This window comes from Haliotis rufescens, unplaced genomic scaffold (assembly GCF_023055435.1).
Source record: "Haliotis rufescens isolate VD_foot unplaced genomic scaffold, xgHalRufe1.0.p SCAF_5, whole genome shotgun sequence".
Lineage (NCBI taxonomy): Eukaryota > Metazoa > Mollusca > Gastropoda > Lepetellida > Haliotidae > Haliotis > Haliotis rufescens.
The window spans coordinates 6,053,843-6,081,064 of NW_025964223.1; the positions used below are offsets into that span (position 1 = coordinate 6,053,843).

Genomic DNA, 27,222 nt, shown 5'->3' on the forward strand with positions numbered 1-27,222 from the left:
TTCACCCGATCAAAGAACACTTTCACCCTATCAAAGAACACTTTCACCCTATCAAAGATCACTTTCACCCTATCAAAGAACACTTTCACCCTATCAAAGAACACTTTCACCCTATCATCCCAAAATAAGATTTTCATTACTTCACAAATCTGGTAAATCTTAAAATTTGTTTTCAATTGTTTGAAGTTACCAGCCAATATTTAAAATATTTTTACATTTGAAGCATTTATTTCTCTTGAAAGACAATTTTATCCATGAAATCACTTAAGAAAACAGATCGGAGAGATACTTTTAGTCATGTTTTTATTTCACTTGCAAGATAATTATTTTTATGAGATGACTAAAATAACCCAGACCTGACTGTTTTGGAAAATAATTGGTAAACCAAGTAATTAAAACATATAAAAAATAGTACAATGGCACTGTAGCTCACTTGGATATGTAGTCAGCAGTCTGAGGACTAACAATAAACTTTAATGATTTGAACAAAATATGATGTCATCATCATGAGAAACATGTATGCCAAGTTCAACTCCCTGAGTCTTGCAATTTCAGGAGAAGAAATTTTCAGAGCAAAATATGTATTTTGTGAGCATGGTCCATGTTGTAAGTAAACAGAACTTGTGTATTGAATCCCACAACAACTAAACAAAGTCCAAATTTCATTGCACTTCATACAAAATTGGCGCTCATAAATAGGTTTTACAAAAAGTCTGCCTCCACGGCAGCCATATTGAAAATCAGATTTGAACCTTTGAATGAATTGGGGACGTCATGACTGGTGCAAACAAGTATGTCAAGTATAAGCTTCACTGGTTCAGATGACAAACAAACAGGTCATGACATTCGGTCACGTGACTTTCAGTCAGGTGAACAAGATGACAAAGGGACAGGATTAGTTGGTGCACACACCCCAGCTGGTTCGGTTGTCTTGCATCTAGATCAAATGTATCGAATGATATAAGAACGAAGACGTCATGGCCAGGGCGGAAGATGTATTCACAGGTGAGATCGGTCGGGTAGTTGCCAGGGTGACGCGGTGTATTGAATGTCCCAGACTGGCCACTGGTGTCATCATACAAGAACTTGCACTGGCCTTCTGAGATGGGAGTCCCTGGGATTGCATAATCTGGAATAAACAGAAGAAATTATTCTGAAGATGACAACTACTTTGAGAAGTCAGTTTTTACACTGGATGAAAATGTGTCGTGTTAGTTTTAAAGGTGAGTTTTAAAGGTGAGCAAATTAATTGTGTACTTACTATGTTTTATCCATGGCAATAAGGTATCTATTCTGAATGATTGAACATGTTTGAAATAGTTCATGTGGTGATTAGAGACAGACTTCGTCAAATTTTCTACTGTGTTTTTACTACAGGTGGATAAGGAGGGGAATGTGTGCCTCCATTTTGAATTCCTGGTAGCAAATACATAACACTAGAGGATTGAGTAAAAGATGAAAGGTTTGTATTTGTTATTTATAGCTGCAGAATTAACAGATTGGACCAGAGTGTAGACTGACCCTCTGAGATCTGGGTCCCTGGGATTGAATAATCTGGAATAAAAAGAAGAAATTATTCTGAAGATGACAACTAATTGTTAATTACACTGAAAGTAGAGAAGTCTACAGTCAACCCTTGTTTAGTCCACTTGATCTCCATAACAGAAATACAGAAAACTACATACTGTTGTTTGGTGCTGATATAATCTTGAATCATTCAAGAATACTATAAATACACTAACTGTCCCTGAATCACACCATGGAGACAGAATGATGGTTTAACTAGATCACTTCTCACTGGATCGACCTGATCAACCGAACACACAAATTGTGAACTAGAATTTAACTGAAATATGATTGAATAAAGAGATGTGAAATTCAGCTCATGTTTTTCAGCATGCAAAAGGTATTCATAACAGTCATCTATTTGATCACTGACATGTTGTTCGTGATAGGAAAGTTGGAATACTGAGCAGGAAGTACATGTGGATGAGTATATATACAATTGAATTGATCCTTGAATTGCAACACAACAAGAGTTGACCGTATGGCATTTGCCAAGAAGCATGTCATGTAGGCATTGAACATGCAACATCACATTTCCAAGTTTTTATATTTACTTATTTCTATTTGGTACAATACAAATCTTCAATAAATTGTTCAGCTGAGCTAATACTTCTGTCATGAAAAAACTAGTACAAACCTGATTCCATCTTATTCAATCCTCTTATGTTAAGTATCAAATATCTTAAACAAAGATACTGACCAAATCTGGCCCTTAGCTCTACCATTCAAACAACCATATTCCAAACATGTTCAATCATTCCAACAGGTACCTGGACTCACATGGATAAACATGTCAATGGATTTGCAGAAAGAAAGTCTTGTCAGTAGGTGTCTCCTACACTATATTGCCTACCTGTAATAAACTTGTACTTGGACATGAAGCGCCCGCCTTGGACAGCCCCTCGAGTGTCCAGGGTCAGGACTAGACGGGGACCTTGACTCGTCAGAGGTGGGGGTCGCAGTGTCCCGCAGAATTTCTCCTTCACGGTTCCATCCTTCAGGCGACTATCCTCATTCAGACCAACGTATCCGAGTGCACAACTGAAACATTATTTACATATGGTCCAATGTATTGTCATAAGAATTACATTGTGCATGTGTATGGAGTGAGTGAATGAATGTTGATTTGCAGTCATAATCGTCAAGATATATCCCTCCAGTCTTAAGTCTGCACTGTGCAGACCAGATTTGACAATAGGAGCAATAATCCAGATATATCCCTCCAGTCTACAGTCTGTACCATGCAGACCACACCAGACAACACCAGCAACAATCCAGATATATCCTTCCAGTCTATAGTCTGCACCATGCAGACCAGACAACACCAGCAATAATCCAGATATATCCTTCCAGTCTATAGTCTGCACCATGCAGACTAGACAACACCAGCAATAATCCAGATATATCCTTCCAGTCTATAGTCTGCACCATGCAGACCAGACAACACCAGCAATAATCCAGATATATCCTTCCAGTCTATAGTCTGTACTATGCAAACCAGACAACACCAGCAATAATCCAGATATATCCTTCCAGTCTATAGTCTGCACCATGCAGACCAGACAACACCAGCAATAATCCAGATATATCCTTCCAGTCTACAGTCTGTACCATGCAGACCAGACCAGACAACACCAGCAATAATCCAGATATATTCTGCCAGTCTATAGTCTATACCATGCAGACCACACCAGACAACACCAGCAATAATCCAGATATATCCCTTCAGTCTACAATCTGTAACATGCAGACCAGACTTACAACACCAGCAATAATCCAGATAGATCCCTCCAGTCTATAGTCTGTACCATCCACACCACACCAGACAACACCAGCAATAATCCATATATATCCCACACATCTATTGGCGTTACATGACACACAGTCAGTCAGCTTGCACATTGTGACCACCCAACAATCATTGGTTGAATCTTGTGATAAGCTTGGGGTACTGGTGACCTATTAACAACGAACCTGCATGTCCACAACTTACTAAGGCATATTCCCTGGTATGTCGAAGTCGAAGAATAATATCCTAGCTTTCTCCAGATGCTGTCTGTCCATAAGGCCATCCAGGTAGTACCGACAGGTGATGTTTTGAGGGAAGGAGGCCGGATAATTGGGGGACTTTATTGTGCCATTGGTCTCTTGCTTACTCATTATTCGTTGGTCACATTCTGCAATGATATAAAAACAAGACATCTGAATGTAGTCATGGCAACAGCAGGGGCGCCTTAGACTAACATATAGTCACCGAAATGAAAAGACTGAAAGTTGTTGTTTTTTCAAATTGTTTAAAAATATATAACAGAAAGGAGCCAAGAGAACTTTTCACATTCTGAAACTGAAGAAATCTAGACTTGCATATTTTTGTTTTGGGGCGGGAGAGACTAGCTGTACCTATACTTTAATATGCTACAGTGTTTCTAAAAGAAGACATGCTCACCAAAATTCTATTTTTATCAATTTTGTCATTATCTTCTGAATGTCACCAACACATTATTAATGAAAGGTATATCTCATGTCTGCTTTCAGAACCAATTGCTTTTAGCTTAGCGACTTTGAGTTCAATAGGTCACACAAAATTGTGATTTTAGTACTATTTCTGATGTGAAACAGATTAATACTTGATGTTTAGCTACAAACCTCTCGATCTTTCTATTAACTTCTCGTTCTTTCCACTAACATGATATCAATATTTCCAAAGAGGAAATAATCTAAATTTGTTGTCTAGTAACTTGTGTCATAATTCATGAAATATAAGTTCTTTGCACACTTAACACACTGCCACCTACCTGTTCCTATTAAGTGTTCTGCATCAGGTAGGATAAAGTCTGAAATAGAACATTTGTTTCTTCTACAATGTGTCAAATATAGAAATTATCATACTTAGTAGTAATGCATAAGAAAGTAGTTAGAAAAAACATGCAAAGACTTTATCCACGGTCTTATCCATTTCACTATGAGTGAGTGAGTGAGTGAGTGAGTGAGTGAGTGAGTGAATGTTTTATGCTGCTTCTAGCAATATTTCAGTAACATCACAGCAGGGCTTCACACATTGTACCAATCCTAGAAATTCAACCTTGGCCTTTGGAGTGATGTTAACTTCAACCACTTCTACAACATTATATGTTTGTTGTTTAACACCCAACTCAGCAGTATTCCAGCAAGTTGATGGCAGCATGTTAATAATCAAGACTAGACCAGACAATCCAGTGATTGACATTGTGAGCATCAATCCACAAACGTCAGGGTTCAGTGACACAATCAACCAATGACCACCTGATCCACTTAATTGCCAGTATATGTTTCTGGGGACCTATTCTAACCCGGAATCCCCTCCAGGAATTCCCATATTTCAGTGTAAAATCAAGTTTATCTACTACAGATTGACTGTGCAACTGATGTGCCTTTCCATGCATCAAGGCACACGTTTATACTTGGTTATACATTGGCATACTTACCTAACTTGACAATCTGATCACTGAAGTTATATGTTATGTTAAATCCTTTTCTTGGCACTGTTAAATCACCACTGTTTTCAAGAGGCTGCTTGTCAAATAACACTCTCCCTTGACTTGTAAGAAACTCTATGTGCAGTGCTTCTCCAGAAGAGTAAAGGATTGTGCTATTGTCATAGTTGCCGCAGAACGTGCCAATCACAGGGGCATCATTTGTATAGCCATCATAGATTTTCACGTAATCGTATGGACAGCTGGAACACAAAATGTCCATCTTCATACATGATCTAACAGAAACACAAATACATATATAGATATATATGCAAATATACAAATTCTATGAATATATTTAAACCCCTTAAACTATTTTGTTTAAACACATTCACACTAAGAACAAAGCACAAAAGATAACACTACTGCTTGAAGCTCTCATAAAATATTTGGTGCACTGTGCACCCTTTCATCAACACTCACTCTTGTCTCTTGGGAAGTAAAATCAAACTTTATCAACTTTTGAATCAGATAGATTGTCCTTTCAAGACTTAAAATTTAAAAATTAAATGTCACAGTGTTGCTTCATAAGAAACAAACTAAAGATATAGTGCATTTACCCTGAATTAATTTCAAATTCAAATGTAGTTAAGTCTCTCAAGACGCTTATCAAATGGGTGAATCTGATACCCAATTGATTCCAAACGCAAGGCAAAAAACATTGTAGTTCAAATTGTTATTCCCTGAAGTATCACTGAAAACAGTAAAGCGTAACGCGAGTCTCTCAAAGAGCCTTCCCAGGAGATACATCCAGTCAGAGTAATTGCACATAGTTTGTGCATCGGGTACCACATCACCTGAGCTTGTACAGAACAAAAAAGTGTCGCTCATATTCCCAGGCCATCTGTAACCTAGCACTAGAATCCATGAACTTACTATTCCTCTCCATGGTAGAGGGAGAACTCGATGAAGTGGAGTTTGATCCTCTCCCCGGCCTTGCCCTGCAGCTTGTAGTAGCAGAACATGTTGTCTGCATACATGCCCGGGAATGTAGGGGACATGATGAAACCCGTCTTCCTGTTCTCGCTGCGGATGGTGTAGCCGCACATGGCTGGTGGCGCCTCTGTTCCTATATCATATACTGCTGGAATGGGGAAAACTGTTAAATCAATCCATACAGTCAAGATTCTGTTAGTGGGTGAAGGTACTAGTGTGTTAGGGGGAGGAAATAATAAAAAGTGTCTTTTGTAAATGTCATTTAACTGTATATTTTCATTTCAATTCAGTATCCTTTTTATTTCTTTCGAAATTGCATTTTATAAGTTACAGGCTTGAGAGTTATTTTGGATGACATTTTCAATTATTGTGGCCAGATGAAAAAAGCATACATAAACTTACATGTATATACTTACACTGCAAATACTATTAATTATTTTCTTAAGTGGATCTCAACTCTGAATTGCTGTAACATTTTGCTTGAGAAAGATGTTGAATTGAGAATCGTACAATTGTCAGTCATGTTGTCAAATTATGGAGAAAGCACCAAAGTACTGAAGCTCACTTGATACATGTGCCTCCATAATACATTCATAAATTCACATAGTTGACTTGAAAGTTTTCATGTACAGTTGTGATGTTTAGGAAACTAAGCCATTCAGTGAAGGTGTTAATTGCTATAAAAAACACTTGCAGAATAATAGGATCTATTCACAGCGGGCTGACAGAACCACATCACTACAGTCAGCAAGACAACACAGAGTGGTGCAGATGAACCACATACATGCCCTGGTTCCTGGCTTCAACCTTACATCACAGTGAGCCAGCCATTCTTGTTTTACTTCACTTTCAGCATTAGCCAAGCCATATCACTCTGCATGGTTTCAAACATTGTACCAGTCTGGGTTATCAAACCCAAGTTTTGGCATGTTGATCCAACACTCTCTCCACACGGCTACCCCACTGCCCCTACCTACCCTTAGTCATTTAGCTGATCAATACTAACTTATTAATTAATTGTTAAACCAAAACAAAATGCCAGACTTCACCTCTTTGATACTGTCAACCAACCAGTTAACCTTCAACACTGTAACTTAATCTGCAACAGTATTTATAACACTGTTAATGAGCAAGGTCAAGGTGGAAAGCGTCAATTATGAAATATAAGTAATAAACAAAACATATATGTTGTACCACCTTCACTATCTACAGACAGAGATGACTAGGCTTTCAAATGTTGGGGTGGCAGCCATCAATGGCCATATTTAATTATGGATCCATAAAAAGAGGACATCATCCATGGCAAGATGTATACCATGTTTCAGATGAGATGCTGTCTAATATGAAATGTTAACACCAGAGAATAACCTGTCTCTGAAACAGATTCCACAGGGTGTAAAAGTCAAAATTGCACAGCAAATTATATTTATATATCATTGAAAACCAGTGACGACACCAAGTGTTCATGAAAAGGGTAAGCATGGACGCAATGGACAACAGACTCACTAGACCTTTAGCCAGGGTGAGCCAAGAACATGAATAGGAAACCTTACCATTCCATTAAGAATATCTGACACTCTTTTCCAATATAACACAGGGATTAATGGATGACCAGAATTATGAAACTACTGACACATATCAATTATTAGGAGCACTTCACGTCATTCTGGCTTGGGAAGGTAGTGTTGTTTGAGTCAATGATCACACCATTAGCACATCTATTTCATCTTATGGTTTACTGATTTTACTAACCAATTAGTTTTGGTTGGATGAAATAAGAAAATAATAATAAATTTGAGTAGCTCAATATTTTATTGTATTGGGGAGAACTTGTGTGGGTTGGTCTGTTTAGTGAAGTAAATAAATGTTACTTCTTTTTATAAAGCAGGATGTCCAGTATTTTGACGGTAACGTTTTGATGTATTCCGTTCTGTGAAGGCTTATCTTAATAATAGACTACATACAATGCATTCTATCAATTATTATATGAAAAAGATAACAGTTACTTCATTTTGTATACTTTTTGTCAAATTTAATAATACTTCTAATGAATCACAAAAGAAGTGGTCATCACGTAAAAGTAAACTGAAACTATTAATCTTATTTCTTCAATGTGGGCTGAACTCCCGAAGTCAACTCCATAAACTCAAAACTAAAAAGAGTGCTGCCAAAGCCAACATCACAGTGTCTTCTGCATGAACAAATTATACGTGTACATGAACATTAGCCATATTGACCTTAAAAATCATGAGACCATCTGTAGGTATTATACATAAGTCACTCCATCATGAAAGTTCCATACATACATTCAGGCTAATTTAATGTATTTTCAAAATGACAACTTGAATGGGTCAGTGTCAAATTCAGTACTAAAAGAAAGAAAAAAATATCGTAAAGAAATGAATTCAAGAGATTAATTTTCAAATGCTGTTTGAATAAAAAGATTTCACCAAAGGAACTTGTACAAAATGATACTCACAAGGAGAGGTTTGGAATAAGATTACAATCAAACAAAACAGCAAAACCTCTTTTAACGTTTGTAAATGATCTGGTCTAGGATCATTTAATAGGTCTGCAGTCCAGATGTAATGGCAACAATGTCCATTTGTTTTGAACAAAAAGACCAACAATCCCGAAACAATGAACACAAACTGCAACTGAACATTAATAAATCTTTTTTTAATCTTAGCAATGATAACATTTTGTCAGTATCATCTTCTCTTTGTTAAATTACTGTAGTTGTAACTTTAGTCACACAATTTTGTATGAGAACAAAAAAGGCATTCTGAATAAGGAAAAGAATTTATGGATGTCATTCTGAATAGTTCAGCAAAACACCAACTTTTTTCTGCTGATTACTATGTTTCTGACTACAGACCAATTCATCTTGTCAAACTGTTTGCCATAAGAAATCTTATCCATGTAAGATTTACTCATAATTAATCAATTTTTCATCAAAATATGTCAATGGTTGAAATCATTTCAAATATAATATTGGATCAAATTTTTAATGCCAAAACTTGAAAACAAAATTAAATCATTGCAGTGTTCGCTTGAACTGTAGTCAGAATAACTTACATATAAAAATAATGGGGTCTAGCAATGATTTCCCACAGAATAAGCCTATTTGCCCACTACGCTAACAGTTTTGTGTGAGTGAGTGAGTGAGTGAGTGAGTGAGTGAGTGAGTGAGTGAGTGAGTGAGTGAGTGAGTTGGGTTTAACGCAGCTTTTAACAGTATTCCAGTTATATCACGGTGTGTCAGCTTAATGTGGGAGGAAAGCACAAAGTGATGTAGGTCTCAGATGTTTACCACTTTGGTGAAACCCACGAGCACAGGTATGGAGCTGACAAACCTAGAATCATAATCGGGGTGAACCGGGATTCAAACCCACAATCATCGGTTTCTGGCACGCCCAAGGTACGCAACTCTGCACAACAAATCGGGGCACCTTAGACGACAGGGCCACCCCTGCCCCCAAACAGTTTTGGAGTTCTCAAGGTATGACTATACTTTCTACAAGTTCCAGGGAACATGCAATCATACTTGAGAACAAATGTGGTCAAGAAAGAATTGGTAATATTTTTAATGCAGTCCAAACTTAAGTTTGCCACATAAAACATTGTATGTCTACTTATTTTATTGATTTGACAATCAAAGTGAATCAGGGGCCTGAAGAATCTTTATATTTTCACAAAAGCAAAATAAATGGTGCACAACAATCTCAACTGAACAATTCATTGAGAACATACAATAAAAGTCTGAAAACAGTTTTCCTATGAGAACAAAACTATCAACAACAACAGTCTCTGGAGGAATCTATAAAGGCACCAAACTCTTTCAAGAACACAAAACAAAGAGATGGCAAAAGTTTGCTTATAAGCATTTTTGCTAATCATTTCGGAAATATTTTTAAAATTGGGTATACTATTATTATACACATGTCTTCTCTGAGTTAGATTACTTGTTTTATTTTCCATAATTCTTCCTAGAATCAGACAAAACAAAGTTCTACTTTCATTACTTTCAAAGACTTCTTTTTTTCTTTCTATTTTCGAATTGATGTACCCTTCAGTCATGTAACAATCATTTAAGAAAACATGTATTGTCAATGCAAGAGAATAATCAGGGTAGATCATCTGCCGAAACAGATTCCATTTGCCATAAAGTGCAAAATAGCTGTGAAAATTGAATGAATGGATCACTGAAAATCAGTGATGACACCAGGTGTTTGTGAAAAGGATAAGTATGTGTTGCCCTACCGGGAGAACCCGCCATTCACACAATTTGCAAAAGTTAGTATTTATTGCCAGATGCCACACAGCACTACTCCCGCAGTACTCCTGCCATGGACGATAAAGGTCCACATTGGTCTCATCAGTAATTAACATTTTGACAGAGTGTACAACACACTGATTACAAGGTTCAGAGAAAATTGATAATTCCTATTTTCCTTGATATGGCATAATCATAAGAAGTTAAGATTGAGTGGAATCACATCAAAATGGAAGAATGTAAAGACTTCACATTTATCACAGGCAAAATGGCGACTATCATGAATGAAGAGTAATTAACTTGCAGAACTGTTTGATAACATATTATTTGTGATACACCATGTTATGTATTTGCTGCATTGAATCACATCTGTTATTTCTTGATGTTAGTCCTTCCTGCATATACCCCTGCAAAACTGCCTTAGTTGTCCAGTGATCATAACGCTGCTTTTAACAGTTTTCCAGTTATATCACAGCGTGTCAGCTTAATGTGGGAGGAAAGCCCGAAGTGATGGAGGTCTCAGACATTTACCACTTAGGTGAAGCCCCACGAACACAGGTATGGTGCTGACAAACCTAGAAACATAATTGGGGCGAACATGGGATTCGAACCCACAATCATAGGTTTCTGGTGTGTCCAAGAATTGTGGCGCCTTAGATGAATGAGCCACCTGTGCCTATTCCACACACCCCCCCCACCCCCACTGCCGGTGATCATGAAAACCACCCAACAGACATCCTTGATTTTACTTGATCTATCACATACTTAATTCAATGCTGTGAGCTAGGTCAGCAAGCAGCTGGAGAAATGGAAAATCAAACATCATTCAATGAAACTGAGCCCTCGCTGAGTTCAAGAACTAACATACTTACAAGCATCAAAGAACTCATAGTATCCTGTGAAGCCTGTATGCTCCTTTGTAGCGTCTGTATAGAAGGAGAGGACGATGAAATTTTTGGTAGACACAATTAAGTTTTGTAAACTCCCAAGTAAATCTCCACAGAAGCGACCAGCCAGCTGAGCATCTAGGAGATTCAATGTTTCCCGTTCACTCTTTATTTGTGTGTAGATGTCCAAGTAGTCATGGTCACACCTGCAAAATACAACCACAATCAGCATTAGTTCTATCAGTGCTATGTCACATGACTTTCATTGACTCGGAAAAAGTGTGCGGCTTTTTGCATCAAAGCTGTGTATAGGGGATTTATTCTGCCTCACAGAAATCCATGTGCAGCCTCATGTGCTCGTGGTGGGGTAAAAGGGATTTATTCCCCCGCTGAGAAATTTATTTCTCTCCAAGGCTGGATACAAGAAGAAGAAGAAGAAGAAGAAGAAGAAGAAGAAGAACCTACCAGTGTCAGCTTCGGCACTATTGTAACACCATTACACATTATGAGTGTATTTTTGTTTACTGCAACACTCCAGAGACAATCCAGAGAATGACCAGACTCCATTATCTGCCCAAACATATTCCATGATTGGGCGTAAAGGGCAAAATGGTGGTGAAAATTATGTGAATGGATCACTTAAAATCCAGTGAAAGATATTGTGAGCAATGATCCACACACTATGCACTAAGTTGAAAGCACAGAACAAGGGCCATAACTCTGTAAAACAATAATTGACGGGACAAATTTTCGAACTCTGTCTTGACAAGTATCTCTTAGATAAGCATTCAAACTTTCATTCACATAACTTCAGTTGTTTCTGAGGAAACTTGTCCCCATTTCATGCAGTATGCACTAAGTTAAAAAGCATGGAGCAAGGGCCAGTAATATCAGGGTGGAAAATTCATTTCTCTGACTTATATAGTTTTTGAGAAAATTTGTCCCCTTTGTGAAACGGACGGACAGGTGAACGGACAAACTCCGTTCCTATACCCCTGCCCCACTTCGTGGTGGGGTATAATATCCGCTTCAAAGATAAGATAGCAAAAATCATTTAAGGTGAAATAAAAACATATATAACATTTCTTTGTATTTGAATTTTATATTTATCCTATCCTCAAAGATAAATGAACAATATTCCTCTCATTCCTGTTACAATAATTCACATTCCTCTGAACCAGATAGGCAGGGGCACTTAAAACATTGTTTCTTGATAACAATATTACAAAACAATTTCCAGCACTTAAAATGGGATACATCATAATGATCTGACTATATAATATTGACTGTCATCACAGAAAATTGTAGTGCTAAGAACAATTGCAATTTTCCAGATTAAACTTCCATGAAAAATAAACAAGTCGCACAGTGATGAGGACATAAAATCTACACAGGAAGCGATCTGTGGAGTAATTTGTTTAAATACACCCAGGAAATGCATGTTTTATTAAAGTCGGAGCTTGTCCAATATGCAATATCCCTGTTTCCTAGTTTACAGCCTGAGAGATAGCTGGCTTTCATGGCATCCTATTACATTGAAGCCGTATTGTACTTGCTGGATGAATGTGTATGATACGATGATGCTGTTGCTGTGATTGGTTGTAATTGCTGCAGAAATCAAAGCAACTGTCATAATGTCAACATTACTTCCAAAAAAAGCTTCATGTCTGAAAGATTCTGTTAATTGCTGATAAAATGGACATACTTTGATGTGTGCTCTTGAAGTTGTTCCACGGAATGAAATTGTTTCAATCAATAATTTCACTGACAGGAATCTTTTAATCTCCTATTGACAAGTAATAATCAAAGATGTGTTTAGATTTTTCTTTGGTTATTTGGTTCATATTTACTACTCATGGTTGGGAACATTTCCCCATAATTGCTTAATAGTCTGTGGACTGTGGTGTTTTCTTCAGTTTTAATCATGTTTGACTTCATGAATTAAGGTTGAGAGGCGGTGATTTTGCATTACATTGGAGCTTCCCATTAGTGTCCTATCAAATATCAAGTGCAAATATGTTAGGCAGCAAATATACAGCAGTCTTTCAGGAACGTTTTGAAGGTTAGATTACAATTGCTGTGGAAATACCACCATCATACTGTCCATTCCAGCAATACAAAATGTTCTGTATGGATCCCAACACATCCGAATGCCAACTAATCTTTTCTTGAAATGTTTCTGTTGGTAAATATAAGGGTCAAAACCTGTTCCATAATCATTAGAAGACTCTATCAAATCAATAGTGAAGGGGGTGCCTGTCATAAACACATGCAAAGGCAAGTCAATTGTTCCCCTGATAAAACACAGGAACATATGGTCCAGGTCAAAGTAGGGAATTGTATCAGACATCATTTTGGTCACTGATGCGTCAAATCTATAAATGTCTTCCCCATGTCTGCCATGGAATGTTTGGAAAGCTTTACTGAGGCCTTGAATATTAAAACCCTGATGAAACAACTTTTGAGAAAGAGTCATATGGCGTCTTTGAAATCTTCACAGAAAGAGCGTCCTTGATTGTACCTCAAAAGTTGTTAAATGAGGACTTAAAAACCTGGAGTGGCCTGCATATTACTGGACATAAAAGGGACAGTTGCCTAGTGGACAGTTGAAGTCATCCCTCTCATCATAGATTCTGTCTAAACATTTAAACCAGGCATTTCATTGCTCAAAAATAGCAAAATGATTACCTAGGTCTTGTTAAATTAATTATCCCACCACACATCTCTTGTGTTCCCCTTTCTTTCTTTACTTGATGAAATAAAACCACATTCATAGTTCTACCAAACATTCATGCTTCATGGCAATCGCTTCGATCTTCAGTCAATATATAGTGACCTTATTCAGAAATGTTTAAGGCTAAAGCCTCACCTCCACCATCAATTCACATAGATGCTGACTTCAAAAGGAGATATCCCTGACCCACAGTTTGACTTGAAAACCTGATTGAATATAAAGCTCTATATGCAACACCTAGCTAAGATAAGGACATAAATTTCTTATTTGATGCTGCAACATGAGCTCTCCCTCATAATAGGCTTGACCACGGCCGTAGGTTTCCACAAGTCATAATACCAAAGGTTAGCAACAGCACAAACTCAGTCAATAATTCATTGGTAAGGATGCCTTCTGTAGTTAAGCATGTGCTGCGAAGATCTATGGTGAAACTGTTTCTGGTTGATTCACTTAGTGGTCTTTGTTACCTATATTTCTAAGTTCATTCTCATGACACTGGAAAAGTCAAACAGGTTAAAAAAGTCACCACTAGTTGTTATATAAAGGCCAAGAGAATATAATGCACTAAGTAATACCCGTACATTGTTGTAAAAGTTGTATGAAGTGTATGAAATTAAACCTCTCAAGGGGATTCCAAGGTGACACAAGTCCTCAGTAACCTATGCTTGTTGCAGCAGCTGACTGATGGATTGGCATCCAGGTGATTTAGTATCATCGTGACTCAACCGCTGGCTGACTGCTCATGTCAAGCACAGGTTTGCCCGACACATTCTGAATTAATCATAGGTTTACTTAGCTCACTCACCTCAATCAACTGTGAGAATGGATTTCATTATCATTCTAATATTGTCACCGGTATTTACAACCCGTGAAAATTGTGTAGATCAATGTTCATGATGTCAATCACTGGATTGTCTGGCCCACTTTCAATTATTTACAGACCATGGTCACATAACTGGAATATTGCGGAGTGCAGCATTAAACAACAAACAGACCTGTATCTACAAGTCTCAACTGCAATGTTTGAAACCCATTTCTGGTGTCCCGTGCCATGATATTGCTGGTATATTGCAGAAAGCAGCGTAAAACCAAACTCACTCACTCACTCACCCACTCAGGTCTCAAATGATGCTGCAGGAAGCACACCAGACATGTGTAAGCCAAGAAATGTGATGCTGCAGGTTCAATGCCTTTCACAGAACATGTAATTGCTATGTTACACATTAATGTCAGTGAATATTCAGGTATGTGAAGGGACCTTGCTCAGTATTTTTTTTATTACTTGCCGTTTATAACTTCTTAAAAAAAACTCACTATTGTGTGTGAATAGGCAGTCATCTACATGATCCACAGCAAAATCCAATTGGGTTTAACAGAATAATACTTCAAAAACGTCAAAATTTGACATGTATTCATTCCATACAACGGCCCACCTTTAGAATTCATGGGTCCGTTCCACGAAACTATTGTAGTGCTAAGGTGATCGTAACTCCCTTACTGTAACATAGATGTAGTCTTACGACCGACTGTCGTTGTGCTACATCTCCTTGTGAGAGTTTACAAACATGTCACAATAAACTATGATGTAATTTGGGGAACTTTGTTGCAAGATTAATGGGTGAAACAATGCTGTGTGACATCAGCCTAGCATCAAGTGTGCATAACCTCCTCCCAGTGATCTTTCATCTTAACATCATTGAATAAGCGAAGCTAATGTGTGGCAGATTGTCTGATTTGTGCAAGGAACATCCAGTTCCTTTGTTATCTGGCATAATGAACACGTTGACGTCACATACGCATGATGTCATTCACAAGACATCTTCAAGAGATGTCATCCTTTTTGATTTGTGGTTGTTTCCTTTCATTACTTGCTATCTTAACAATTTTGAACCCTTCTTTCTTTAGGACTGGGTTGATTCAACATGTTTACATGTCTGCTAGCCTGAAAGTACTGAAACAAAGGAATGTCTCCCAATGGTTGCCACCAGTGAGGCAGGATACACTCACCTTTTCGTGAACACTTCGTATCATCACTATTTGATTGTGATTCATAAACACATGCTCATGATGTCAGAATCACAAATTGACTCAGCTATTAGCCGATAGGCCTTCTTCTGACGAATATGGAAAGGGTTTGTTGCTCTTATTTATGTAACATAAACCTTTAGTTCGACATGAACTGTGAACAAGTTGGATTGAACTCAAGGTGTCGACCCCTGCATCATGTGCATAGGGCAAGATTTATTTGTTGAGTCAGGATAAGGTGTTTATAGGATATTACACTCACTTTAATGCAATATGAAGTTTATTATCCAAGTGCAAATTATTTCAAGTAGGACATAAACTTGATATTAAATTGAAGCGAGTGTAATGTTTTATTTATTACCACAAATGTAATTGGAAGAGGATTCAACAAAAACAAACAGTTTCAGTACCGTCAACATAGCCACTGACAGAAAGATCAAGGTTACAATGTTTGTTGATCAAACCACAGCGGAAGTTCACAGCTGTAAAAAATAATTCCCCGTTCATTTTTTCTCAGTACAATAAATGACAAAATGATATGTTGTTGCTAAATTTAAAGGCTGTATTAGTGTTTTATCAATGTAGTAAGACTTTCTCCTAATTGAGCAAAAGCGTATTTAGCAAATTAATTGATGGTAATCTCACATTATTTCGCCCTAAGAACAAGTACCCTGTCACAAGTGCTCAGTAGACAAGACAACTGAGTATACGCAGCAGACAGAGAGTTCCAGTTTGGCTTTTAACATTTTATTTAGAGGTCACCAAGAGCATCTTCTGAAAATGTCAACATGTCTGATGACAAACAGTGTTTCAAGCGGGAAAGCATCTACTGTTGAAAATGTTTCACCGACAATTTATTGGATGTACCAGGGTTATTCGTCTTATCTGGCTCGCTACAAATGACCATGTATCAAGGACCATGCAATAGAGTATATTGTAAAGGTAACATGCAGTTTTACAGTCTGTGTTTTTATTTTCATTAATGATAATGCACATGAATATGAAACGTTAAGCATACCTGTAGCTCAGCGCGAAACAAGCATTTGTGGCAGTAAAACCACAATCATTGTCAAACAGCATGTGTTGCTTTTCAGTGCTCTTCAGAATAGTTTAGAGAAGAATTTGGTTTCTAACTTTGCAGTTTGGGGTTTGTAATTTGTATAATGTCAGTATAGGGGAAACAGTCCTACTGTGTAGCCTCATCCCAAATTATTCTCTCATCCTGAGCCATGTTAACTGGCACACGTAAATTCAGGGAAATAGACAACTAACTGCATGAGGCTATTTGAAGTATGATATGGCTAAACTGCTTCAGTATTTGATGACAAAATCGCAAATTAAAATTACTTCAGTTTGTTATCCATCATCTGGTAGCATTTCCAGGGTAACAAAAACAGTGTTCTCGTGTTCAAAAAATGAACGAATGATTGCAGCAAAAGAAGTCCTGTAAAGGTCAGGGTTCACAATCAGCCAATCAAATGCCTAGTGAAAAGTGAAAAGTGATTTGTGCACGCTTTGCAAGTATCAGAAATATCTGCACCGATATGTTTTACCCCTGGGGGAATAAGTATTGGGAAGCCAGCCTCAAGGATATGGACTTTTACCATACGATTTGTCAGGGTGTGAGTGCGTGTGTTAACCTACTTATACCACGAACGCAAAACCATAAACCAGGCTCAACCCCCTCTCATCTAAATCATTTCATCCAACTTAAATAAACCAAATGAATAAGAAAAATATCTACCTGCCACACCTCATAGGGAAACGTGTGGTCATCACGTTGCAGTGTTGCAGACATACATTTATGGACTGTCGTCACTACCAAAACAGTGTGGTCGTCTTGCTTGTCAATTGGTGACATAAACTTCACCTCAGCGTTTAATTCATAACTGACACCTCTTGCCTAATTAAAATTAGATTAAGAGTCAATCTATCATTCTATATGGCATCTTCATTAATCCACTGTGATCAAATGCTATCAACCCTTTGATGTTGGCTGCCATGTGATATGACCTACCAGACAAACATCTTCACACATTGATGGCATTTATGAAGTCCGCAGTGATGGTATTTATGAAGTTTGCATTGATGATGTAAATATTGATGGTATTTATGAAGTCCGCATTGATGGTATTTATGAAGTTTGAATTTGATGATCTCCGCATTGATGGCACTGATAATGTCCGTTTTGATAGTACTGATGGCATTGATGGCACCGATGAAGTCCGCATTGATGGCACTGATGATGTCTGCATTGATGGCACTCATGATGTCCGTTTTGGATGGTATTGATGGCATTGATGGCACTGATGATGTTCAGCAAAGGGAACAAAACAGTGTGTAATTGCACTGTTGGTAAGTTCTGTCCAGTTCTGGGAACCAGATTGCCGGGTACACAGAACATTTTATAGAGTAATTTATTCATTTTTCATTAAAGTCGTTGGGAAGGCATGATTTCCAGGTAAGTGGGGTCTTGACAAGACGGGTTCTTCAGTATATCCAAGCATCCCATATTTTAGTATTAGTATGCTGTTCAGAATTTGATGAATGAAATGTGTTTCAAAACATAAGGCCACCCTTCATTAATTACAAATTATGAAGCTGATAAATATAACCTGAAGTTGGCAAAAACAGATGATTGTCCATAACTTTCATTGACAAACAAATTAGTGTCACTAAAGTAGTCATGTCCCCATCATTTATTGAGCTGTGTATTAAACAAAGATGATTGGTGAATATTGACACAAGCGATTAAACACACCTGGGTTCAAAGGGCACAACAAAAAACTTCATTTGATTCAGACAATGACTGCACATACATAAAGGGCTTGAACTTTCAATTGGGTAAGTAAGAGCCCAGAAAGTTTTTGATACACAGGGAATTTCTCCTGAATGATACAGAATAACAAATTCCTCAGGTTTAAAACTTAAAAGGGAACAGATTAGTGTTGCTTTAGGTTATAACATCAGGGTGACACCACGAATAAACAATCCACACAGACTCGGAAACAGTAGCTTGTGCAAAATTTCTCAAAAGGTGACGATTTTGGCCCATGGGTATTTGACAGTAGTTTGTTTCAGGATTGGGACGAGACAGGTACAGAAACCGGAGAGAGTGAGACCAAGATAGCCAAATAACCTGTTAGAAAAAACAGGAATGTACATCAATTAAAATTATGTGGAAGTCTTAGATTCCAGCAAAGGGACAAACGTCATTAAGATGGACAATATCAAGAGACAAGCCCCTTTGTCCTCCAAACTTGTGCTGATTTGACACGCATACATCCATTGATTTGGAATCCTTTGTTCTCCTTTGCTTAAATTTTGTTCAGGACAGCTGTAATGTTTTTGGCTTTTTTATCTATTATGTGAGAAGTGCCAAAAAGGTTGGTAGCCAGTTCCTGTAGATAGAAAAACCTGCTAGAATAAACCAGCTCCGGAACTTCAGAATTAGGCACGGAAGTAGAGCATGTGTAAGTTCCTGCCTCAAGAGAACAAAGGATCACCTGTGGGCTAATTAAATTACGCACACATGCACATTAGTTTTTGTTAGGCTTAAGTAAAGATGGCAAATGGCTGTACGTTTAGACCTGGAGCAGAGGACAAGCTATTCATATAGATGGAGACACCAACTCTCTTGGGCTATTCATTTGTGCCTATTCATCAGAGACATAATAAACTAGGAAAAAAGTTTGAATGGATGTGTTTTCAAATTGGCTTTATTCCATCATGAGACGAGAGCATCCTCAACCAAATATCAGTCGTGTATTTTAGCATGTCAATTGACAACCTATTTAATCAAATTCTCACATGAACAATCTGTTAATTCTAATTTCTGTTAAGTTTACTTCAAAACCATCAACTTCTTGCAAAATGCAAACATTTCGCTTGATAAAACTTTTCAATAGTTTCTTGCAAATTAATTTTTGTCATTTTGTTTCATTTTCTTCAAGTGAGAGATGCTGTGATTATAAAGTCGAGACTTAAAACTTTCTAACAGTTATATCTTGCAGAAATAATTTCTTGCAACAAGTTCATTTCCATAATCATAAGCAATCTCTGGTAAAAGCAGAGTCCATTGTATGAGCTTGTGTTTAAGAATCACCATCAAATTGTGATGGTATAAGGTGTTCGCGAATAGGTGAGCAGATCCTGCCCTCAGGTGGCACCCATCACAAATACATTCAAAGGCTAGTCAATTGTTCCCCTGAAAAAGCACATGGTAACATATGGCACAAGTCAAAATAGGGAATTGCGTTGGACATCACTCAAAATTGGTAATGTTCTCCACATACCATAAAACGTTTTTAAAGGTTTACTGAGGCCTTAATTCATGTTGTAACCTTGATCAAACAACTCTTGAGCGAGAGCTGCATGATGCCTTTTGATATTCTCATAGAAAGATCATGCTCAGTTGTATCTACAAAGTTGTGAAATGTCGACACCAAAAGCAGGAGCTGATGAAATATTGCTCGACAAGTTGACTATTGGGAAGTTGAAGTCATCCCTCTTGTCACACAGTCTTGTCAGGAATAGTTTGTCACTCTGAATCTTTATGAATAGATCTAAATATGAAACCGATGAAACTGTCTCACTGGTCTCTTTCATTGCTAAAGAATATTTATATGATTATGCTTTTTGACATATGTTATCCAAGTATTTTGAAATGTACTGAATCAAAAGGCTAAACCTTTAACACATTATCTACTGCATATAGAATCACAAAAATAAACACAAAAACTTATTCAATATCGCCACTATGGTGAGTAATAAAATGAAACATCCATGTCTAATACACTGTCTACATCACCCTCATACATTCATTTGATCTCATCCAAGTCTCCATACGAAAAAGCCTGATCCTAAGTTATATATGCAGTTCCAAATAAAAATGACTCTCTGAAGATCATGTTTCACTGACAACACATTAATCTTCCTGCACATTATGAGAGCAAACTAACATCTACTTCTTATCTTCAGCTATTTTGACATCATTCTAAATTATCTCTGTCAAACTCACAGTTAAAACAGCCACCGGATTCAATTATATGAATACCATCAAATCTTAAAATGTGGGATCGCTTGATTTATTGAAACACTCCAACAGAAAACTACATGGTGCCTCCCTGGCTATGATCAGGAGCCATCATAGAAGAAGGTCTCCATATGTTTTCATCAATGCCAGTGGGATCAACCCTGAAGTGATATTTCATGGGACTATTCAATCTTGTTTCAACCGTTTTCTACATTTCACATACCTTCTCAGTCACTCGTTCAGATGGTTATCCTTATAAATGCAAGAGACCTTTCAATGAACAGATAATGTGACAGAAAAATCACTAAAGGTGCTCTCCAATGGATTGTAAACTTGTACATGTGTAACAATGCTGCTGCTGTCTTTGGCCCAATTGAAATGCTCCCTGTTTAGCTCCCCCCCTTACCTTGTGGGGGCCACACATGGTTTGTATACTCAAGTAAAACAGATGGGACAATGTTGGAAGTTCATGCAAGTGTGATACATGGTCCTAGCCTTGTTATACATGGTCCTAGCCTTGTTATACATGGGCCACAAGAATATGTTTTGAGTGTTTATCTATCATGTATTACATGTTTGGATATTTATGATAGGTATGATACTGGGAGAAAATGTATCATTACAGGCCTAGTTTAACCATAAAACATCAAGAGCTGTTTCATATTTATGTCCATGCATAAAGATTCAGAGTGACAGGAAACTATCCACAAGACTGTATGACAAGAGGGATGACTTAAAATTTTCCTTTATGTAGGGTAATAGTCCATCATCTCCAGCCTCTGGTGTCGACATTTCACAAAGTTTGAGATTCAATTGAGCATGCTCGTTCCACAAAGATTTCTAAAAGTGTCATATGACTCAAAAGTTGATCAGGGTTTCAACATTAAAGGCCTCAGTAAAGTTCAAAAAGTTTTATGGTAGATATGTACGGCACATTTCTAAGTTTGATGCATCAGTAACCATAATGATTTCCGATGCAATTTAATCATTTAAACTTGAGCCTTATGTTCCCATGTTTTTATTCAGGTGAACAATTGACTAGCCTTTGTATGTGTTTGTGAGGGGTGTCACTGGTGGGACATGATATGCTCACCAATTTGCGAACACCTATTATCATCACTTTTTGATAGTGATTCATAAACACATGCTTATGATATGCTCTAACATTGCACAGTGGATTCTGCTTGTAGCAGAGCCTGCTTATGATTGTGGAAATGGTTTAGTTGCTTCTCTTTAAAATGTCACTGTTAGTAATGCAGTAACTTCAACAGCATATTGTCATTGACAGAATCACATAGCCCATGTACAACAAAAACAAAAAAGCCTTTCCATAATCACTGTTAGTAATGCAGTAACTTCAACAGCATATTGTCATTGACAGAATCACATAGCCCATGTACAACAAAAACAAAAAAGCCTTTCCATAATCATAAAAAATCTCTGCTTAAAGCATTGTACAATGAAATCTAGAAACAACTGAATCATGGAAGAGCATCTCAAGATAGATGGATGATTCAACATAAACTCAGCACCATTCTTAGTCCCAAGGTAGAAATATCCATATACCATAGGGTAGCCTAGTGGTTAAAGCGTTAGCTTGTCACACCGAAGACCAGGGTTTGATTCCCCACATGGGTACAATGTCTGAAGCCCGTTTCTGGTGTCCCCTGCCATGATATTGCTAAAAGCGGCATAAAACCATACTCACTCACTCACCCTGCATATACCAAGGAATCCTCCACATACCACAGACTATTTGTAGTTATACACAGACATCGTCTTGGAATAGATTAAAGACACAAGCGGCCCAGACTTCGAGCTTAGCTGTAGAGAGTTTGGCTCAAAAAAAAGGATTCCATCAGCTGAATGAAATTGAAAAGATCGATGTGGCGTCTTAATCTTGTTGGTAAGAGCTATACTGGACATATGTGGTGCCGTTCAGACAGCCTTGGACACTGTACATGGTTACTGTGAAATAACACAGGACTTACCATACAGCCAGTATTCCATGCAGAGTATGCAGAGGCAGCTCATTGTACACAGAGAGAAAAAGCAGAAAAACTATACTATCGTATATGAAGTCTTACAACAATTTTACAGGTGTCACTTTGATGCCAGAAGATACACAAGCCCTTCTAAACAATCAATGGGTCTTACGGACAGAGAAGACTAATCATGAAAAGAAGATGTTGATTACATTAACATTTTCAGGATGACTTCCTTTCCTTTCAGAATTGCATGACAACAAATGTTGAAATGTTTCAGTTCCTACATGAGAAGTGAAGCTCTGGGAGATTACCATCGACACAAAAGTTATAATATTGGTGTAAAGAATGTCACGAGACTAGATATCAGGCACCTCACAAATCAATTCATATTTACCATTTGGGGAGTTCAAATACCAGACACATGTAGTAATTGGTTTTCTGTTGCTAAAGGAAGAGAAGTTGTATTTGCTGATAATCATGAGTTACTGCAATGTCAATTGTTGTTTTGAAGGAAATAAGTAACAGTGACTTTATGATTAATATCTCAATTTCTTTAATCAGCTATGGTGCCTAGTAACTGGTCTGTGGACAGGATCAGTTAGTGGGGCGAGGAAAGCATGACAAATATCACCATTAGAGTTAAGCTAATGCTAGAGTACCATGCTAGAATCTTCTTAGGCCACCTCCCATAACACAATGTCCTCCCTATCATCCTACCTGACTTTCAATCCCCCTCTTCATCCCCTATTTAGACAACCATGTGTCATACACTGTACCATCCTTACTCCCCTCAAGAAGTTTCATCAGATTCAAGACTTTGCTGTTCACATGTAGACTATTCTATACCAAACATGCCTTATTTGGAAGCAAATTAAGAGGGCCTCAGCCTAGTCCAATTTGCCATCCCACTTTCGCAAACATAATGCTATAATTGTCCAGTCCTTTTATAACAGATTTATCCTTCAAGACATTAAAAGATGAAAAAAGCTGCTTATCCCTCACAAAATCCTATAAATCTGACATTACTGGGCTTAGGTTTGATCAAATCTCTGTAATGACTTTCTCCATGGAGCACTGTTTACCCGCTGAGACTTGAATTACCCTCGGGTTTTTTCCAAGAAAATTCTGTACACAAAATTGCTATTTTTTCATCCAATTACTGCTATCTGCAAGACCTGGACACAAACCAGAGAAGTTATAATACAGCTTTTCACAGACTTGGCAATAGGCACAGATTGTCTCTGATAAAACAATTGCTCCCCTTCCTGACATGAATTACTTGAAGAATCTAGTCCTGTAAGAGCAGAGTGATCATTAAAATAATTCTTCAAGTTCAAAGTGTTACCTTCATGTCAGTGGTGAAATAAACTATGAACATTCAACGTTCACAAATCATGACATTTTCTACTTACAGAGCTTTAGTTATACAGTTTGTAGGAAGGAAAGCCTTTACTTTAAATATATATGGAGTCCATAAGGGCCCTGATCAATAGCCTCATTTCACTGCCATGCCTCATTTGTTGCTTGTCGCTACCTCGGAAATGGTACCCTTGGAATGGGGACCAGCAGAAAATGTAGGCTCTGGCGTGGTAAACAACTGCAAGGGGTTTTAACACATGAACTGACATCAACGCTAAACATCTGATGAGATTTCCAAGTCAAATTTGCTGCTGATCACCCTTGAATACTCACTGAAGATCAGACGAATATTCCATTGAAGACATTCCAGTGAGAGAACCTTAGTCTGCTCTTATTGACAAATCGGACCATTTTGTCCATGGTTTTTATCTATTAATAAGGCATCTTTATATTAAGATATCAGAATAAACTCACAATCTGAAGGAATAAAATAGACCTTAATATTCTGAAGATCAGGACATGTCAGAGATGTAATTATTTCTTTCTCCAGCATACTAGTATATCATCCTTCCAAAGCCTTCAGTTACAAGATTAAACAAGGCACACGATATTACAAGGCACATATGAGATTTGTACTGAACATTTGGACATGTGGTGGTACATCAACTTGATACTGAGACAACATCTGTAGCCTGTATATTATGACAATGGTAGGTCCTGAACTGGTAGAGAAGGAGTATTTGTTTGCTAAGCAATGTCAGCTAACGGTACATCACCATCTCACTGTTGTTAGTTGTCCTATGTTGATAGCAGTGTTGGTTATGGTGGAGATATAGGAGTGTGGTGATGGAGTTGAATGATGATGATGAAACCAGAAAATGACTATGAAGTTTGTGCAGTCACACATTTGGATAGTGAGAGTGCCTGGCCATGAGTGTGTTGGAGGTGAGGTGAAATGGGGCTTAGTGTTCAAGGTAGGGTACTGTGGTGGTGATGGTGGTGGTGGTGGTGGTGGTGGTGGTGATGGTGGTGGTACTAGGGTACTGTTGTGGTGGTGGTGTTGGCAATGGTGGTATTGGAGATGGTATTGGAGATGATGATGGTGGTGGTGGTGGTGGTACTAGGGTACTGTTGTGGTGTTGGTGTTGGCAATGGTGGTATTGGAGATGGTATTGGAGATGATGGTGGTGGTGGTGGTGGTGGTGGTGGTGGTACTAGGGTATTGTGGTGGTGGCAATGGTGGTATTGGAGATGGAGGCAGTGGCAGCAATGGCAGCAATGATGGTTCTGATGCACTCACTGACTACAGGGCTCAATGTTCCATAGCCCAGATGTCATTGATGCAGTCAGTTCATTTCATTACGACTCACACAAGTGTCAGCCAGAACCACCTAAACTTCCCTTCTGTCACCAGACACATCTTCTTGAGGCTTGCTGTCTGGGCATTTCATCAGATTAGACGACAGTATAGATGTTTTGTTGTCACAGTTCTTTCACACAAACAGGAGGTTGTGTTTGTATTTTCTGTGTGCTGAACATATCTCTTTAAAGCTGTTGTACAAAAACAGATTTCACGTCTTATAAAAAGTGCAGCAGTTCAAATTGCCTGTTGTTGTCCTTCTTAAAGTATGAAAATAAACTGTCTGCTATGTCTAACATCTAAACACTAGTCAGTAAAATCTTGAGTTGACAAAGCAAAGCTCACACACAGGTGCTGGTTAAATTGGTACTGTATGTTTAACTCTATACAAATAGTGAAGGGAAGCAACTAAGGGAGGTAACTGTGACAAATGGCTTATTAATGTTCACCCAATACAATTAGAACAAGATGTTTTCTTATACAAAATAGTGTTTCTTTCTAACTGGGAATCGAGTTAATGATTATTATTATTTCTACAAGACTGTTCAAGGACTGCCAGAGACATTAAGCGTTAAAAACATCTTGGATCTTGGTAGCAAGGTTATTCTCCTCTGAGAGATGTAATTATGTCGGTGAATGTGGCCATAGCTGCATTATCATAAAGTTTTTTTGTTTTGTTTTTTAAAGTAACCATTCTAACAAAAAATAACAATAAAACCTTGAACATACCTATCACTTAAAATGATGTGACGTTAAGGCCCAAACAAAATCCTTATCACTGCTATTAGTCTCATTTCACCACTCTGCTTGTATCAAACATTGGATAACTCGATATAGTTGGGGTCAATAGGAGTTAATGGGGTTTCACTGTTATCCTTTTTTGTGTGACCTTCACAATCCTACATAACAACTGGACCATCTCGCCTTCACAAATTTAACATTTCTAATGCAGCAAAATGTCTGTTCAAACATGTGGTTTCTCCTTTAATTTTGACATGTAGGAACGGTAATTTCTACCAATCTATCTGTGGCATGTGTGAATACCATTAATCTACAGAATAACTCACTTTGCAACAATTTGCATGAGTGATTGCAGAGTTTCTGCTTCACTTGACATCCACTGCAATATCCCCATAAAATATCATTTGATGTTGGCACTGTGCTTGTGCACACAAGCATGGGGTGTACCAGCAATGCGAGCAAATTGCTATAAAACGTTATCGTTAGATAGAGGAATATGGCTGGAGATAATGTTCCAGACGACTAAGTTTATTGATCAAGGCATGTCAATGGCATTTTTCTCCTAATGCAGCAAAGAAAATGCAGGAGGTGCCATTCAAAAAACTTTTAATCCTGATATATACTTTCACTGATATGAAAAGGCATTTTTATGATGTCTCCATATTCATCTACCACTTTACGTCTTTCATGAGAAACAACATGAGTGAGTGAGTGAGTGAGTGAGTGAGTGAGTGAGTGAGTGAGTGAACAAACGAGTGAGTGAGGCTTTACTCTGATTTAGCAAAATGCCATCCATATCATGA

The 27,222-nt window shown here is 37.8% G+C and overlaps 1 protein-coding gene across 1 annotated transcript in view; it reads right to left on the bottom strand.

Moving 5' to 3' along the window:
• Window positions 1-27,222, bottom strand: part of LOC124133597 (bone morphogenetic protein 1-like) — a 232,304-nt gene that overhangs the window by 14,695 nt on the left and 190,387 nt on the right. Inside the window, exons 4-11 of the mRNA XM_048383572.1 lie at window positions 11,163-11,383; window positions 5,955-6,162; window positions 5,031-5,281; window positions 4,362-4,400; window positions 3,560-3,743; window positions 2,420-2,607; window positions 1,522-1,554; window positions 913-1,129 (exon numbers count right to left, since the gene is read on the bottom strand). Of these exons, the coding sequence (XP_048239529.1) occupies window positions 913-1,129; window positions 1,522-1,554; window positions 2,420-2,607; window positions 3,560-3,743; window positions 4,362-4,400; window positions 5,031-5,281; window positions 5,955-6,162; window positions 11,163-11,383 (1,341 nt within the window). The remainder of the gene's footprint in view (window positions 1-912; window positions 1,130-1,521; window positions 1,555-2,419; window positions 2,608-3,559; window positions 3,744-4,361; window positions 4,401-5,030; window positions 5,282-5,954; window positions 6,163-11,162; window positions 11,384-27,222) is intronic.